Source organism: Neolamprologus brichardi, chromosome 5 (genome assembly GCF_056152115.1).
Source record: "Neolamprologus brichardi isolate AB-2024 chromosome 5, ASM5615211v1, whole genome shotgun sequence".
Lineage (NCBI taxonomy): Eukaryota > Metazoa > Chordata > Actinopteri > Cichliformes > Cichlidae > Neolamprologus > Neolamprologus brichardi.
This window is the reverse complement of record NC_142108.1, coordinates 472501-488829: the sequence shown is the minus strand read 5'-3', so window position 1 is coordinate 488829 and position 16329 is coordinate 472501. Positions and strand designations below refer to the sequence as shown.

The window sequence follows — 16329 nt, the reverse complement described above, 5'->3', positions numbered from 1 at the left end:
ATAGACAGATAAATACTGAAGTAGTTAACGTGCTAAAGCTTGTAGGGCAGGTGGTAAGGAGGAGAGAGCAGGGAAGGAGAGTCTGACAGCACAGAGAGAGGTACTTTAATCATACACAATCCCACCGGAGCAAACCGACTTGGCGAAACACTTCAAAAACCAACAAGCTTGCCAGGTGGTTTCTTGTTTGCTACCATTTTCCTCACATGCTTGCACTGATCTTTAAGTAATAAGCAATAAATCTGGCTTATAATACATATCATGATGTAAAACCTGAGCAAACACTGTAAGAAAGTTTGCTTATCAAAGAAACTATGAAGGAAGTAAAACAACAAAGCTTTCCCCTTAATTTGTCTGGTATCATGTAGCCTCTAATGCTAGCTGTTAGCCAGTGTTGGGGAGTAACGGAATACATGTACCGCCGTTACGTATTTAAAATACAAAATATGAGTAACTGTATTCCGTTACAGTTACTGTTTAAAAAGGTGGTATTTAGAATACAGATACTTTGTTGAAATAAATGGATTACACGGCGGTACTTCCCTGTTTCATATTGTGGCGGGTCAGGACTGTTTGGGTTTTGTTTGACAGCTACGTTCTGTTGTTCCAGGCGGCAGCGTTACGGTTGCCATGGTTACAGGGGGTCGCTCTCTCTCTGCGTGTTTCCTGGGTGAGAGAGGCCTTTTTGTTGTTGTTGTGGTAAGCTAACAGGCAGAATGCTACAGGTATAGCTCTAAAGAATGTAGCATCATGGGCAGTGTAGTCCGTGCTGCAGGGAGAATGGACTGCCATTCCCGTTATGTGTCTGTGAGCGAGGGAGGGAGAAAAAGGAAAAACGGGAGCTGGAAGCATGTAAATATAATAATAACCACTGCAGCCAAGAAGAGAGCCTGACGAGCCCAGTTGTAAGTAAGCTATTAAGACTCGACTGTACACCGTGTTCGTGTTTTCCTCCAAAAACAATAAGTTCTGTTGGAGCAGCCTTTCAACGCCTCTCTCTGTCTCTGCTAGCAAAGTTGACCCAGACAACAAAGTAAAGCTAGTTTTCGGCTACGAGCCCGACACAGAACCCACCGTATTAGCCAGAGGTCCCTTTACTACGGTTCGGAGCCGCGGACCTTCAGTAACAGTAATAAATCACAGCAATAGTACATTCATGTAGTTGTAAACAGCATGATAATATATTAAGTAATCCAAAGTATTCAGAATACGTTACTCTCATTGAGTAATGTAACGGAATACGTTACAGAATACATTTTGGGGCATGTAATCTGTAATCTGTAATGGAATACATTTTAAAAGTAACCTTCCCAACACTGCTAATAGCTAACTTTAAACATACAGGTAGGTGCAAACTCAAAGCTCCTTATAAACTGAAACTTTTTCTGCAACAAAACTAATTTCTTAAAGTTTAATGAGAATTAACTGGAGGTGTTGCTATTAGCATCTCTTCCAAAGGTCATGTGAGTTCATGTTGGCCTTTGGGCCGTTTTCAAAGTAGAAGTAAATCAATGTCAGCCAACTTTGGAGAAATGCCTTTTTTGCTTTAATTTAAGGTTCTTTGTTAAAGCCGTGTAATCCCACCGGCAACAATTGTTGCCGTTTTAACGCCTGTTACATTAACAAAATTAAACATACTGTGTGTAGGGGAAGTCAGTAAGGAGTAAAATGCATGATCTTATTTTGCTGGAAAAAATTTGGGATTTAATGGATTAATTTAGACTTTTTCTGCATGTTGAAACTCACAAACTCATCTCTTACATCACAAAGTGTCAAACGTGTGACGACTGTGGCTGCTGCTAAGGTCATTTAAACATTTTTAAAAAGAAAGAAAGAAAACACATTTCTGCACCTTTGGCATTTTCTTGGTTTCTAATTATATTAATAAAGAATAAAATGAAGCAGTCTGAACTGTTGTCTTTTATATTTAGTGTAGCCATAACTGCTGATATCGATCTCACCTTCCCTCCAGGACACACCAGCCACAGTAAGGGTCGTGGGCCAAGAGGCAGGAGTGGCAGTCTGGATGCTGCTGACACTCGGCCACTGGCCTCTTCTGCAGCTGGAACCAGGACAACACAATCAAGTTCAGTCATGCAAACCATCCACACTAAGCTCCTAAAAGCTCCTGATTTAAAAAAAAAAAGATGAGAGAATAGGCAGCCCAGATTTCCCAGTGGTCATTAAAATAATCCCAAATACATGCCGCTTTAGCAAAAGAAGTGAGACTGGGTTAAACACAACAAATGATTTATCTGTAAAGAAATGAGGTTATAAGTTCAGTTACTGTGTGTGTACCATGCTATGGGTCATGATGAAGAGATGTTCCTGTTTCTGATCCAGGATGAGGTCTGAGCTGATGGCTGCATTCTGCTGTATGGGGATCACAGAGTACTCCTCCACCTCACCGTTTGGCCCCAAGAACACCTGCAAACATAAACGATTAGATAACAGCTAAACAGGCTGCTGACATGAATATGCATCTCTTCACATGCTCAGTTTTAAAAAGGAAAGTGCAATTATAATGAAAACATAAAAACAGCTTATTTTCCCGTTTTATTCAAAGATGGAACTGCAAATCCTTCAATTTAACTGTTTGTCAAACTGGTAGCTCGAAATGGTCTTTTTTTAACACAATCCTGACTGTGAAGCACGGGGGTGGCAGCATCCTGCAGACTGGTGCACTTAACGAAATGAGCCTTCAGTTTTCAGGCCCCTCTTCTGTGGAACCAGCTTCCAGTTTGGATTCGGGAGACAGACACTATCTCTACTTTTAAGATTAGGCTTCAAACTTTCCTTTTTGCTAAAGCATGTAGTTAGGGCTGGACCAGGTGACCCTGAATCCTCCCTTAGTTATGCTGCAATAGACGTAGGCTGCCGGGGGATTCCCATGATGCATTGAGTTTTTCCTTTCCAGTCACCTTTCTCACTCACTATGTGTTAACAGACCTCTCTGCATTGAATCATATCTGTTATTAACCTCTGTCTCTCTTCCACAGCATGTCTTTATCCTGTCTTCCTTTTCTCACCCCAATCACAGCAGATGGCCCCGCCCCTCCCTGAGCCTGGTTCTGTTGGAGGTTTCTTCCTGTTAAAAGGGAGTTTTTCCTTCCCACTGTCGCCAAAGTGCTGCTCATAGGGGGTCATATGATTGTTGGGTTTTCTCTGTATCTATGAAGCGCCTTGAGGCGACTTTTGTTGTGATTTGGCGCTATATAAATAAAATTGAATTGAATTGAATTGAAAATCCATCATCAGCCAGGAAGTTGAAGGAAGCAAATGTGTCTTCCAAATGGACAATGACCCCAAGCATACCTCCAAATGAGTTACAAATGTCTTAAGGACGACAAAGTCAAGGTGCTGAAGTGGCCATCACAAAGTCTCAATCCCAGAGAAAATTTGTGGGCAGCACTGAAAAGGCAAGAAGGCCCACAAACCTGACCCAGTTACACCAGTTCTGTCGAGAGGAGTGGGCCAAGATCCCAGCAAACTGCTGTAGAAAGCTTGTGGAGGGATAAGGGAAACAGTTTTGGGGCAATTCTCCCAAATACAAAGGAAAGTAATAAAAAATACATTTTTTCTCTCCTTATTCTGACAGTGAATATTTATGGATCTGAAACAAAAAAGTTTTCTCCAATTTGATGTTTGACGAAAAAAAAAGTGTGTTTTTTCTGAAGTTTATGTAAATATCAACTGTATGTTTCTGTAATGGTTAATCCACCAGCACAAGCTCTTTAATCAAAATGATATTTTTAAGGCTAAAAAATTATTATAGCTCAAAACGGTCTTATTAAGGTTTCTGATATTAAGGTACTCTGGATTTTTTGCAGTTAGTTGTAAATCTTTAAAACATGTAGCCCCTTTCATTATTGCTAAACTATTTTTCTAAAGCTGCAGATTCAGACGCCTTTTTTATTCCACACGTTCCAGTCAAAACCTGATAATTACATCACCCACACTGTAAATCAGCCATAGTTCTGATATCGTTGTACCTGCAGTGCCTGACGACCTGACTTCTTTCCGTTTACATCAGCAGTTCCTCCTTTTATAGTTTCCCTTTGATTCAATGGAAGAACTCATTTAATGGAAGCAGCCTAATCTAGTTTAACAATTATGAATCTAAATGGTCGTGTCAGCTATTAAATGTATCAAGGCCCACACAACTGATGGGAAACGAAGGTCTGACAGACGACACTGACTCATTCAAACAGTTAACAAGGTTGAGGTCTCTGCAGTCCATCAGTGTGCTGGCTCTACGGCTGCTGTAATGTAGGTTAACACGAGCCTGACCGACTGCTCCACATCAGCAGTTTGACATTATTTACAGCAGCCTGAACATCAGAGTCATTCCACCCAGTGCCACAGTCACATATTTCATGTGAAAGGAACAGAACAGCTCAGCTCAGATACTCGTCGCTCTCCTCACTCACACACTTGTGGAAAGTCTTTTTCCAAAAACAGATTTATCTCTAAACACAGCAGCCATCAGGTCAGAAACTGGAGCTGTTCACACACACAACAGGAACAAGAGAGGCAACATTTTCACACTATCAGACCTCAGTTACTGGGACACTTGCCAGGTTTAACTTCTACTTCAACTGGGTGAGATATTTTCACCAGTGTAGAGCTGCCGTCTGTAACTGGTCACCAGCAAGAAACTCTTACATCAGCAGCCTCTAGAGATTCAGAAACGATGTGGGTGGCAGTGGGTGGAACCTGTGAAAAACACCCCAGTGTGAGCTCGCCCATCTCTCAAACTGACCGACACCACATCAGAAGGCTGTTTGCATATCACACTTAAACTACCAACATGACTTATCAAACCAAAGGTCAACTTATTTGTGTTGGGCTATGTTGCAACCTTTGAGTGTGAACACATCAGATTTGTTCAGAGTGAATAATTATTCTAGCTTTGATGTTTTTGTATTTATTTATGAAAGTTTAGGAGGTGAAGTTCACTCCACATATTGTGTTACATCAAACAGATGCAGAGATCACACTGTGACCAATGCACTGGTCGAAGAGCAGTACAGTCTCTATGGGTGAAGACAGCACGTAAACAAAGCTACAGTGCATATGTGAAAGTGGCTTATGGCTACAAAGGTTTGTCCATCCACATATTTCCATCCATCCATCTTCATCCGCTTTATCCGAGGCCGGGTCGCGGGGGCAGCAGCCTAAGCAGAGAGGCCCAGACCTCCCTCTCCCCAGCCACCTCCTCCAGCTTATCCGGGGGAACACCAAGGCGTTCCCAGGCCAGCCGAGAGATATAATCTCTCCAGCGTGTCCTGGGTCTGCCCCGGGGCCTCCTCCCGGTGGGACATGCCCGCAACACCTCACCCAGGAGGCGCCCAGGAGGCATCCTTGTCAGATGCCCGAACCACCTCAGCTGGCTCCTTTCGATGTGGAACAGCAGCGGCTCTACTCTGAGCCCCTCCCAGATGGCCGAACTTCTCACCCTATCTCTAAGGGAGAGGCCAGCCACCCTTCGGAGGAAGCTCATTTCTGCCGCTTGTATCCGCGATCTCGTTCTTTCAGTCACTGCCCACAGCTCGTGGCCATAGGTGAGGGTAGGGACGTAGATCGACCGGTAAATTGAGAGCTTCGCTTTTACACTCAGCTCCCTCTTCACCACGACGGACCGGTGCAGCGTCCACATTACTGCAGCTGCAGCCCCAATCCGTCTGTCGATCTCCGGCTCCCTTCTCCCATCACTCGCGAACAAGACCCCGAGATACTTGAACTCCTCCACTTGGGGCAGGAACTCATCCCCGACCCGGAGTTGGGGATTAATCTGAATAATGAATGATAATCAATAAAGAAAAGACATTTTCTCGGCCGTTGAGGAAATCCAAGTTCCTGATCTGACAGAGAGCCTCTCGATTTCTTTGGAGATCTAACAGATCTGAAATGCAAATGAGACTGACTTTAATCAGAGTGTCTGAACAAAAAACAGAGATCCCGTTTTGCACCCTAACACAGACAGTGTCGCACAGTATTTGCTGTCTGCACAGTTACAGTTAAACAAATCAGTGATTCTGTACAAACCACGTCTCAATTAGAAGATAATAACAAGTTGGCATTCTGCACAAGATGTAAATAAAAACAGGATTCAGCTGTTTGGCAGATCTCACAAAGCCACATTTTATCAACAAAGAAACACAAAAAAAAACAATCAAATCAAAAAAGTTTAGTATCCTGCAAAAGCTCTGAGCTCAGTTTGAACAGCCACCAACAGTGGTACTGAAAAGAAATGACTGGAAGCTCATTCAGCTCACTGGCAGGAACAAGGCCGCGTATAAAAAGACCATCTTAGGCTACGTTCACACTGCAGGTCTTAATGCTCAATTCTGATTTTTTGATCATATACGATTTTTTTGTCTGCTCGTTCACACTACAGATAAAATGCGACAGCAAACGCGCTCTAGTGTGAACGCTCAAAGCGGCTGCATGCGCAAAAGAAGACGTCACACACAACACGCTCTGTTTAGACCCAGAGCAAACAGTATTGTTTGACTGATGACCGTTAATGTAAAGACTTCGGACTTCACGTTTCCCAATTTTTGCTTTAAGTTATTTTGTTATTTACATAATAATGTAAATAACCTAATAATGATCCTTATTGCTGTTTTAGAGGAGCGGTGCTTCAAAGGATAGTTGCAGATTTCTGTCAGAATCTGCAGATTATACAGAACAAATAAAACGTTCACGTTTCTCCAACGTTGTCTTCCCAACAGTTTCACCGGATGGCCAGGAAGCGCTCGCGATGTTCTTCTCCGGCGCTGATAATTGGCGTCTGTCTTGTGTCGGTGATGTAAAAGACGGATTTAATGCGACATGACCATCAAACAGCAGTCGCTTTCTGAAACATCGGATATGTATCGGATTCAGCACCACATAGGAAAGTGACCCAGGTCGGATTTGAAAATATCGGATTTGTGCCGTTCACACTGTCACACCATGATCGGATATGGGTCGCATAGGGTCAAAAAAGTCGGATTTGATGTGCTTTCGCCTGCAGTGTGAACGTAGCCTTAGAGGCCAGACGGGCAAGCTTTCACCAATCAGGCCACATCTACAAGCCACGATACTGATGCTTGAGTTTGACTTTGTGACGCTCGGATTGGATGTAAAACGGATTTCAGTCCTTAACATTTCAATTTCATGTACTGCAAAAACAATGACGCAGTAGATGAAATTAAAAATCAGCAAATTTAAACGCACTTTGAGCACCTGCACCTAAAAACACTGTCATAGTATAAAGTCAGTTTGGCTTCAATAAACATACCAAAGATTTTCTCTCCATCGGGGAGTCACCACATCAGATCATCCACCACAACCTGACCCCCAGACCTTCAACCGATTCCACATGTTGGAATTTCCCCTTTTATTCATACAGCAAACACACACACACATATATACATGTGATATATGTATTTTGACCGTCTGCGGCTGCACAGACAAAGTGCTCATTAATGAAACTGACACTGTCTGCTGTCATGATCAATAACTCAATCCTGAATGAGGCTCTCTGTTTTGAAGTGCATGTGTCTGCCAGTCAGCGATGACAGTGCACAAAAGTGGAGCTCTCTGAGGTTTCGCTGGGTTAGTGTGACGTAATCGTACAGAAAACATGTTAATAGGCGTCATTGTGCCGTTTCTGCTTGTGCAGGGGGCCCTGACCACAAGTCACCATTCAGGAAAACCACACAAAGAGCGGACTGTGAGCAGACGAGCTCACGGTCTATAAATTCCTCGTAACAAGGGAACTGCTGGGCCGAGTGATCTTGTTGCTGAAGTTACTGTTTACCAAAATAAAAACATATTTTAGATCATTCTGACGTAATTCTCGACACTTTTTAGGTTCGCCAGCAACAAACAAAGTCGGCGTCATTCCTTCAATCGCAGACTCTAATCTTGTTGCTTTTTCTTCGTTTGTGCCAACAACAAGAATCGTCTGTCTTTCCTCATGTGTTACCAAGTTTCACCCTGATCTCCCTCAGAAGCCACAGCACCGAATGACTCGGGTACCTCTGAAATCCGACTGACAGCACGTCATCTCCACCGCGCTTCACGCAACCTGGTCACAGCAGAAAGCTTACAGTTCGTTCAATATGAAACGCGTCTGTATTTCTCATGTTTGGTACCCGCTGTCACAGAGCTCTGACGAGAAAGAGTTCACAGGATTGCACCAAATATCGCACACGTTTGCAGCTTTAACAGGTTTAATGAAACAGGGGCAACGAGCACAGAGGTGGACATTCAGCTAAAGATGGTTTTGTTTGCTTTCAGACTGAAAAACCAGCTCGTTTGGACTTCTAGTATTTATAACCCGTTTTGTCCCCCTGAATCTTTTAATGCAGCCAAGTTAAGATGTACAACATGCATAAAACAGGCAAACCAAGAAGTGGAGGGAGACCTCTACCAGGAAAGGCACATCTCTGTTTCCAGATGCAGGGGGAAACTCAAAACGACCACGGCGTCTTTGAGGAAGAGGAGCAACAAGGTTCAAAATCAAAAGTGTTTATGGACAGGAGTCATTCTTATGCTTTGCTATTTTAGAACGACACGGAGCTCCGGTTTATTAAATAATCTAATTTAAAACTTGTACACAGAGCTTAACAAATTTATTAGACCACCACCCTGTAAGCTGTATGCCACAGCTGCCCTAAATTAACAGTAATGGTAATTACTGTAATTGATTTTTACAGTTGACACCAGATATTTACATACACTTCAGAAAAAAAACATTTGTTTCTTTACTGTCAAACATAAAATCAGAGTAATTTTTTTGTTTTAGATTAATAAATATTAACATATTTGTTGTATTTGTGAAATCCATTCCATCCATCCATCCATCCATTCGCTTCCGCTTATCCTTTTCAGGGTCGCTGGAGCCTATCCCAGCTGTCATAGGGCGAGAGGCGGGGGACATCCTGGACAGGTCGCCAGTCTGTCGCAGGGCCAACACACAGGGACAGACAACCATTCGCACTCACATTCATACCTAGTGACAATTTGGATTATCCAACTAACCTATCCCCACAAGCTGCATGTCTTTGGACGGTGGGAGGAAGCCGGAGTACCCGGAGGGAACCCACGCAAACACGGGGAGAACATGCAAACTCCACACAGAAAGACCTGATGTTGGAATTGAACTCAGGACCTTCTTGCTGTGCGGCAACAGTGCTAACCACCGTGCCACCGTATTTGTGAAATGACAGTAAAGACAGAGAACATTGTTGTGTATTTTATTATTACTTTCACCAAAGTCAGAAGTGTACATACACTAAGTTTATTAACTCCAGATTATTCCATAGAGGAAAAGGGGGGAACGCCATCCTGACTGAAGCACGGGGGTGGCAGCATCCTGCAGACTGGTGCACTTCACAAAATACATCATCAGCCAGGAAGTTGAAGGAAGCAAATGTGTCTTCCAAATGGACAATGACCCCAAGCATACCTCCAAATGAGTTACAAATGTCTTAAGGACGACAAAGTCAAGGTGCTGAAGTGGCCAAAGTCCTGATCTCAATCCCAGAGAAAATTTGTGGGCAGCACTGAAAAGGCAAGAAGGCCCACAAACCTGACCCAGTTACACCAGTTCTGTCGAGAGGAGTGGGCCAAGATCCCAGCAAACTGCTGTAGAAAGCTTGTGGAGGGATAAGGGAAACAGTTTTGGGGCAATTCTCCCAAATACAAAGGAAAGTAATAAAAAATACATTTTTTCTCTCCTTATTCTGACAGTGAAGATTTATGGATCTGAAACAAAAAAGTTTGTGTTTTTTCTGAAGTTTATGTAAATATCAACTGTATGTTTCTGTGATGGTTAATCCACCAGCACAAGCTCTTTAATGAAAATGATATTTTTAAGGCTAAAAAATTATTATCATGAATTTTAATTTAGTATTTACAAAAAGCAGAAAATAATTAATAACATCATCATCATTTTTTTTAACCACATTAAATTTATTAACTTAAAGTGATCTTAATAAAGTCCAGTTACTGGCTCACATTTGCATTTAAAAAGCTCTTTTAGGTTTAAATAAACAGCATCAAGCAAGAGCGGAAAGATTATGAACAAATTCTCTCATGGAGCAGTGGCTATTAAACATACGAATGGCTAAAAACACAGAAGCACATCAGTGGACGGATCAGGTGTTTTTCCTGTTTATTTTTCTGCACTGGTCTCATGTTTCAGCACACTGTTTAAAAGATAAGACTGCAGCTAGAAACTCCACCGCCAGCAGGATTATGTTGCAGAGATTACTCCGGGTGTACCAAGTGTAGCCCGTCTGTCTGTAAACACAAAGATTTCAGACCTGTGTGGCTGACAGCAGAGAGCAGCCAGTGTCTGGAGGTGAACAGAGGGAAGACGTGAGCTCAATGTTTGCTGAGCTGATCTCTCCATATGTACTACAGTTAATACACCCAGCATGTTCAGGGTTTGAACTCAAGATAACGAGCACGAAAGACCGTTTTTTTCAGCATTCCACCACAATCTGTGCAGAACATCAAAGTTGGCACAAAATGCTCTTTCTTAAGACCAGAATCCAAGCTCGACCTGTCTGTGCACGTCCTGAAACACGATGAGCTATGTTACCTTGTGTAAGTTCCCTTTGGAGTCTCCCAGGAAGGCGATGGTATGTCCCACTCTGCTGCTGACAGCCACAGCAGTCAGACGGGCAGAAGGGCTGTCTAATATGGTTTCTACTTCCACAGGAATCCGGCTGGCCATGGGGCTGGGGGTGTGGTCGGAGCCGCAGGGGTAGGCATCCAGGGTATTCTAACAGTGGGGGAAAGGAGAGAAAATCAGTTTGCAGTCCGTGTTCAAGCAAAACACAAATAAAGAACAAATTAAATGTAAACTCCTCAGCTAGTGTTGTGCACAAAGAAGCCCTCGGGTGAGTTGGTATTAAGCCAGTAGCCAAAAATATAACAGCAGCGCTCCTACTGCAGTAAAATCACAGCAGGATTTATTGTGAAAGGGTTGGGGTTTGGGAACAAACTAAAACTACTATAACACAATATTTGCTTTTCCTCCACAGTGTCGCTCTGGCTACAGTCCTCGCTCTGGCTGCAGGGCAGTTGTTTTTTGTTCCAGGCCATTTATTTTTCCACAAGAATGTTACATCGGGGTCATTGCTTCATCACTGGTTGTCCTAACGATAGGAAATCGAGGGGATGAGCCTGAGCCCGGCCTGTCGAGCGCTACTTGTTTTGATGGACTGCGTGTTGTTGGCTGGTGTGGCGTTATGAATAGATTCCTTTTTTGGCTTCATCCTAAGAGAAGCTCAGTAAAAACATGTTTTCAGATGTAGCCACTGCACACAGCTTTGAGCCTGACTGTGAACATGTCGCTGACCATATGGGGAGCTTCACAGAGGACTGATTAAGCTAATTAAGGGCCTGCTTTGTCCACATCGGGAGAACCGAGGCATTCGGGGAAAACAAACAAAGAACGCTGCATGCTAAGAATAGAGCTCTAAAGTTATGACGCCCAGTCCAGGAACATGCCTGCATGTGACCTGCTGGTTTGGCTGATAGGAGTCTGCATACTGTGTGCTGTGCACACTAGATCATCCGGCCATAAATTATATGGACAGTAAAACTTTAAGAGAGCAACCATAAGGTCAAAAGATCACTTGAAGTGCATTCCAGCCACTAATGTCAGGCATGAGTCACAAATCCTGATCAGCATTTAAAAAAAGCCGTTTCCAGTGGTTCAGAGCTGGTGTGAGACTCTGTCACTGGTACAGATGGAGCATTGTGGCAAACAGTGAACGGGGATGAAGGATGATTTGACATCCTCATCATATTACGTCTCTTTTCAGCTCCAGATGCCTCCCTACTGTTCGCCTATAACCATCTGCTTTGCTACGATTTACCTGGACTCAAAAACACATTTCTCTGTCACACTATGGCTGTGTCCCAATTCAGGGTCTACAGCCTTAAAGGCCGCATTTTAAGGCCGATTACGTCACCGCGACGCGACGAAGGCTGTCCCAATTCGAAGGCTGCTCGTAATGCGGCCCTCAAATGCGTCCTTCATTTCCCTGAATTGTAAGGACGTGGCGGTGTATTCATGGCCCAACATATCCCAGAATGCATAGTGCGGCGGTGGGTGTGGATAATTTTGCCGAAAAAAACGATGAGGGGCGCCTGAAGAGTAAACTTTAAGTAATGAATATTATGTCACTTATTTATATGCAAATGTTTAATAACGAAGAACATTAAAACATTCCTGTTGGCCACATGTCGGCAAAGTCATGTGACATTAGTGACGTTTGTACTAACTTGGTTTTAAAGCCTTTACTTTAAAATATACGCCGTTCAATAGCTGAGCTTAATCAGAGAATGATCAAAGCTCATGTAGAAACAAACAAACAAATGAACAAAAGATTTTCTCCTTCATTTCTGTCAAACAAAGCTGTATGAAACGTTTCCAGCTGTTAGTATTATGGTTGCTAGGCAACCTGGGCAGCGCGACGGAGGCTAGACCGTCCCATTTCACAAGCCTCGCACTTCCGGCCTTAGCGGTCTTTGAGTACGCGGCCCTTGAGGATCGTTGAGGCTGCAGACCCTGAATTGGGATACAGCCATCGTGCCTGTATCCCTTAATCTTGCTCTCTCTCTCTCTCGTCTTTCTTTATCCCTCTTTGTCAGGCCTTGTTAAACACTACCAACTCCACCCCACTAAGTACAGCTAATGCCTCAATCGATCCTCCCTGACCAGTAATTGTATTAAACTGCACCACCTGCTATAGATTCTCCCCTCAAGACAATCGGCTGTGTGGCTGCACAGGTTTCTCACATCTACAGCAAATGAGAGAACGACAACAGAGGGATGTCAAGCATTGTGTCCAAATTCAGTGTTCACAAGGATACATGCAAAAAGTCAGCTGGATTTAAGAGGTCGCATTACATCCGTCTCTTAGAAAGAAATTACACTAAATTTCAGTTCCTGTCTTGTATGGAGATCACTCTCTTGGAAGAGGACTGCTGTGCACAGACGCACTCACATTAGCTTTCACTCAGGAGAGTCATCACTAGAGCACAACAACACGTTCTTCTGCAAACAGAATGATGAAAACAAGGTGTGTGGTGGTGCACTGCGTATTAGCTTTCACAGTTAATGGTTTACTGCGTTCACTTCCAGTTTGTGTGAACATTTCCATTCACAGGAAAGAAAACAGTCCAGGGAGAAGGAAGGTCTTCATAACCACAAATTACATTTTTACACAATATAATGGAAGGCTATCATTATTCTTGTAGGCAGTAATTTTTCCTTTTAGCAACACCCTCTCAGACACAAACCTACAATTACACAGTGACGCGGGAGCGAAGCTCTGTCACTGAACGCTGACCAGCTTCACAGAAGAAGCTCACTTTCTAATGCAAGCTTCACAATATCTGCACAACAAGAGATAAGACTTCAGTTTAGTGCGAGCAGAAATAGCAAGTGTTTCACCCTAATTTTGTGTACGACCTTAAGTAGCTGAACAAAAACCAGCTGATTCAACAGCTGAGCTCACCTCTGGCAGATTGGCACAGTTGGATTTGACGTCATATTCAATGTAGGCAGCCTCCACTCCTGCTTCTTTACCCATCTGGGTATAGCAAAAGTCTCTGGTGGAGTTGATCCTGCGGTCTACATCTTCAAGGTTAAACATGCAAAGAGCCGACTCCTCGCTGGGCCGATTTGAAGCCAAACGAGTGGAGAAAACACCAACTAGCGTCTCTGAAGCCCGGCCCCCTACGTCTTCTTTGGACACGCCCAGCTGGACAGCTTGCAAGAGATTGTAAATTTTACCCGTCCTTGAACGACATGTCAGCGGTACTTCCACATAGGAGTAATAGGCCTGATCATCCAAACACACGCGAGAGATGTAGGTACAGTACTCGCGCGACGGCGACTTTAGGTCCCTTCTGTAGAAAAGGAAGTACACGTGCTGACGGTGGGCGAATGAGGCAACGAAATTATGATCGTACTCTGAGAGGCGGCCAGCCACGGCCAACTTGGCAGTCTCTTCGTAGGAAAAGATGGGATCCTGGGCGAGGTTTCGCGTGGAAATAGGCGGATGGCTGCTGGTGTAACCCCGACCCACAAACAAAACAGGCTGCTTGTCCGGATGAGAGCGAACCACAAGCCCAACAGTACTAACATTAGGGTGATTCGCCGCTACGTACTGAGTATCCACCGGCCTCTCTGTGGAAAAAAGCACCTGATCCACAGAATCCAGGCTACGCTTCTGGCAAATTCCTTGGTTGACACTGCCGCAGGTTATAAGTTCCATAGAGTAAGGATTGACCAACAAGAGCTTGTTGTGGTTGCTAGTTTCTCGGGCCTGAGGACAGTTGGTCTCAGTTACAGGAGGTAAGCAATCCCGGCTGTCTGTGACGGGGCCTGTGGCATCCTGTAGCTCAGGTTGGAGGGAGGGATCCAACTGGAACAGGCGATTTCGGGCCCCGACGTAGACCCGACCCACGTCGGGGTCAGGATGCAGGGCCAGGTGCTCAAACAGAGTGTCATTTCGGATAAACGTAGGATAAAAATTGGATGGGAATGAGTCTGATCCTTGGACAGTGCCAATAGGGAATAACATTAAGGGACAGCCAGTGGCCAGCAGCAGGAGAGAAAGCAGCGTTTTGACTGCTGACGATGAAAGACGCACCATCCCCAGAGGCATGGCGGCAGAGCTGAGGGAAAGAACAAAACACAGGATGTCAAAGAATATCCAGACACAGAAGTTATATCCTGGATTCACACATAACAGAACTTACTTTAGAAACCATCCACACATCTATTTTTAATCTCTTTTTGACAACAATTATGATTTGAAACACAAGACCTTACTGAACTTTAATGTTTAGTGGTGCATATATTAATATTAATCATGACCTAGTTGTCCTTTATTTGCGAAGGACAACAAATCAGAGAAAAGTTATCTCAACATGAAAGTGAAAAACATCTTTTTTAGGCAGATGAGCTCAAAGACTCAAGACCAACACAGATAATTTTTGAATTGTGAATCATGCAAAGCTACTGTAGTGGAGCCCAATTGTAAAACATCTCATGATGAGCTCTCTCAAGACCTTTGCAACCTTATTCTTGTAAAACATACTGATGGGATTTGTTACAGAAGAATTTCTAAACTGCTGAAGGTACCAGTGAGCATTGTTGAGACCATAATCCGGAAAAGCCGGCCTTTAATTAAGTATTTAATTAAGTTAAATAATTAAAAGCCGGCCTAACTTAATTTATGGACGTCTATGGTTTGATGTCTTTGCATGTGTGGATTGGACGTGTGGTTACCAACATCTGGTAAGACTTTCTTGTCCTTGAGAAATATATTTACTTATACTTGTATATTATGGCTGCTGTAACAGTTACAGCATAAACCAATGTTAGCAAAGTAGAATGGGAGGGAGAGCCTTCAGTTTTCAGGCCCCTCTTCTGTGGAACCAGCTTCCAGTTTGGATTCAGGAGACAGACACTATCTCTACTTTTAAGATTAGGCTTCAAACTTTCCTTTTTGCTAAAGCATATAGTTAGGGCTGGACCAGGTGACCCTGAATCCTCCCTTAGTTATGCTGCAATAGATGTAGGCTGCCGGGGGATTCCCATGATGCATTGAGTTTTTCCTTTCCAGTCACCTTTCTCTCTCACTATGTATTAACAGACCTCTCTGCATTGAATCATGCTTGTTATTAATCTCTGTCTCTCTTCCACAGCATGTCTTTATCCTGTCTTCCTTCTCTCACCCCAACCAATCACAGCAGATGGCCCCGCCCCTCCCTGAGCCTGGTTCTGCTGGAGGTTTCTTCCTGTTAAAAGGGAGTTTTTCCTTCCTTGCAGTCAGGTCCCTTTTTCACACAGGAGGAGGAAGGTTTGGACCGTTTTTCGCTTAATAAATGAGTTGGATTTTGAATTTACTCGTGTTGTCTAATATTACCATCTTATTGATTATCTAAATCAAGTAAGTGTGACTAGGGCTGGGTCATATCATAATGTTCATAGTAATACCAGTATAATGTTGGGCAACGATAAGAAAATTAAATGTCACGATAGAATATGGGTGAAACGCGCATGCGCAGTGCTTTTGTTTTCATACGCACATGGAGGAAAAAGCATGACGGCGATGGAGAATGAGAAGGGCGAAAGTGGATCGTTGAATGAAACAGATGAACCAGAACTGGTTTGTAAAAATGCTGCAACTTCAGTGGTGTGGAACTGGTTTAGCTTTCACCCGTCAGTTACACAGCAAAGCACTATTTTTGGTAGAGCATGCTAGCGGGCCGTCATTATTACAGTGTTTTTCAGAAAAT

The 16329-nt window shown here is 43.6% G+C and overlaps 1 protein-coding gene across 1 annotated transcript in view; it reads right to left on the bottom strand.

Annotated features, from left to right (window-relative positions):
- plxnb1b (plexin b1b) overlaps window positions 1-16329 on the bottom strand; it is a 112167-nt gene that overhangs the window by 28760 nt on the left and 67078 nt on the right. Inside the window, exons 3-6 of the mRNA XM_087840455.1 lie at window positions 13536-14700; window positions 10604-10786; window positions 2299-2427; window positions 1962-2062 (exon numbers count right to left, since the gene is read on the bottom strand). Of these exons, the coding sequence (XP_087696581.1) occupies window positions 1962-2062; window positions 2299-2427; window positions 10604-10786; window positions 13536-14690 (1568 nt within the window). The 5' untranslated portion in view covers window positions 14691-14700. The remainder of the gene's footprint in view (window positions 1-1961; window positions 2063-2298; window positions 2428-10603; window positions 10787-13535; window positions 14701-16329) is intronic.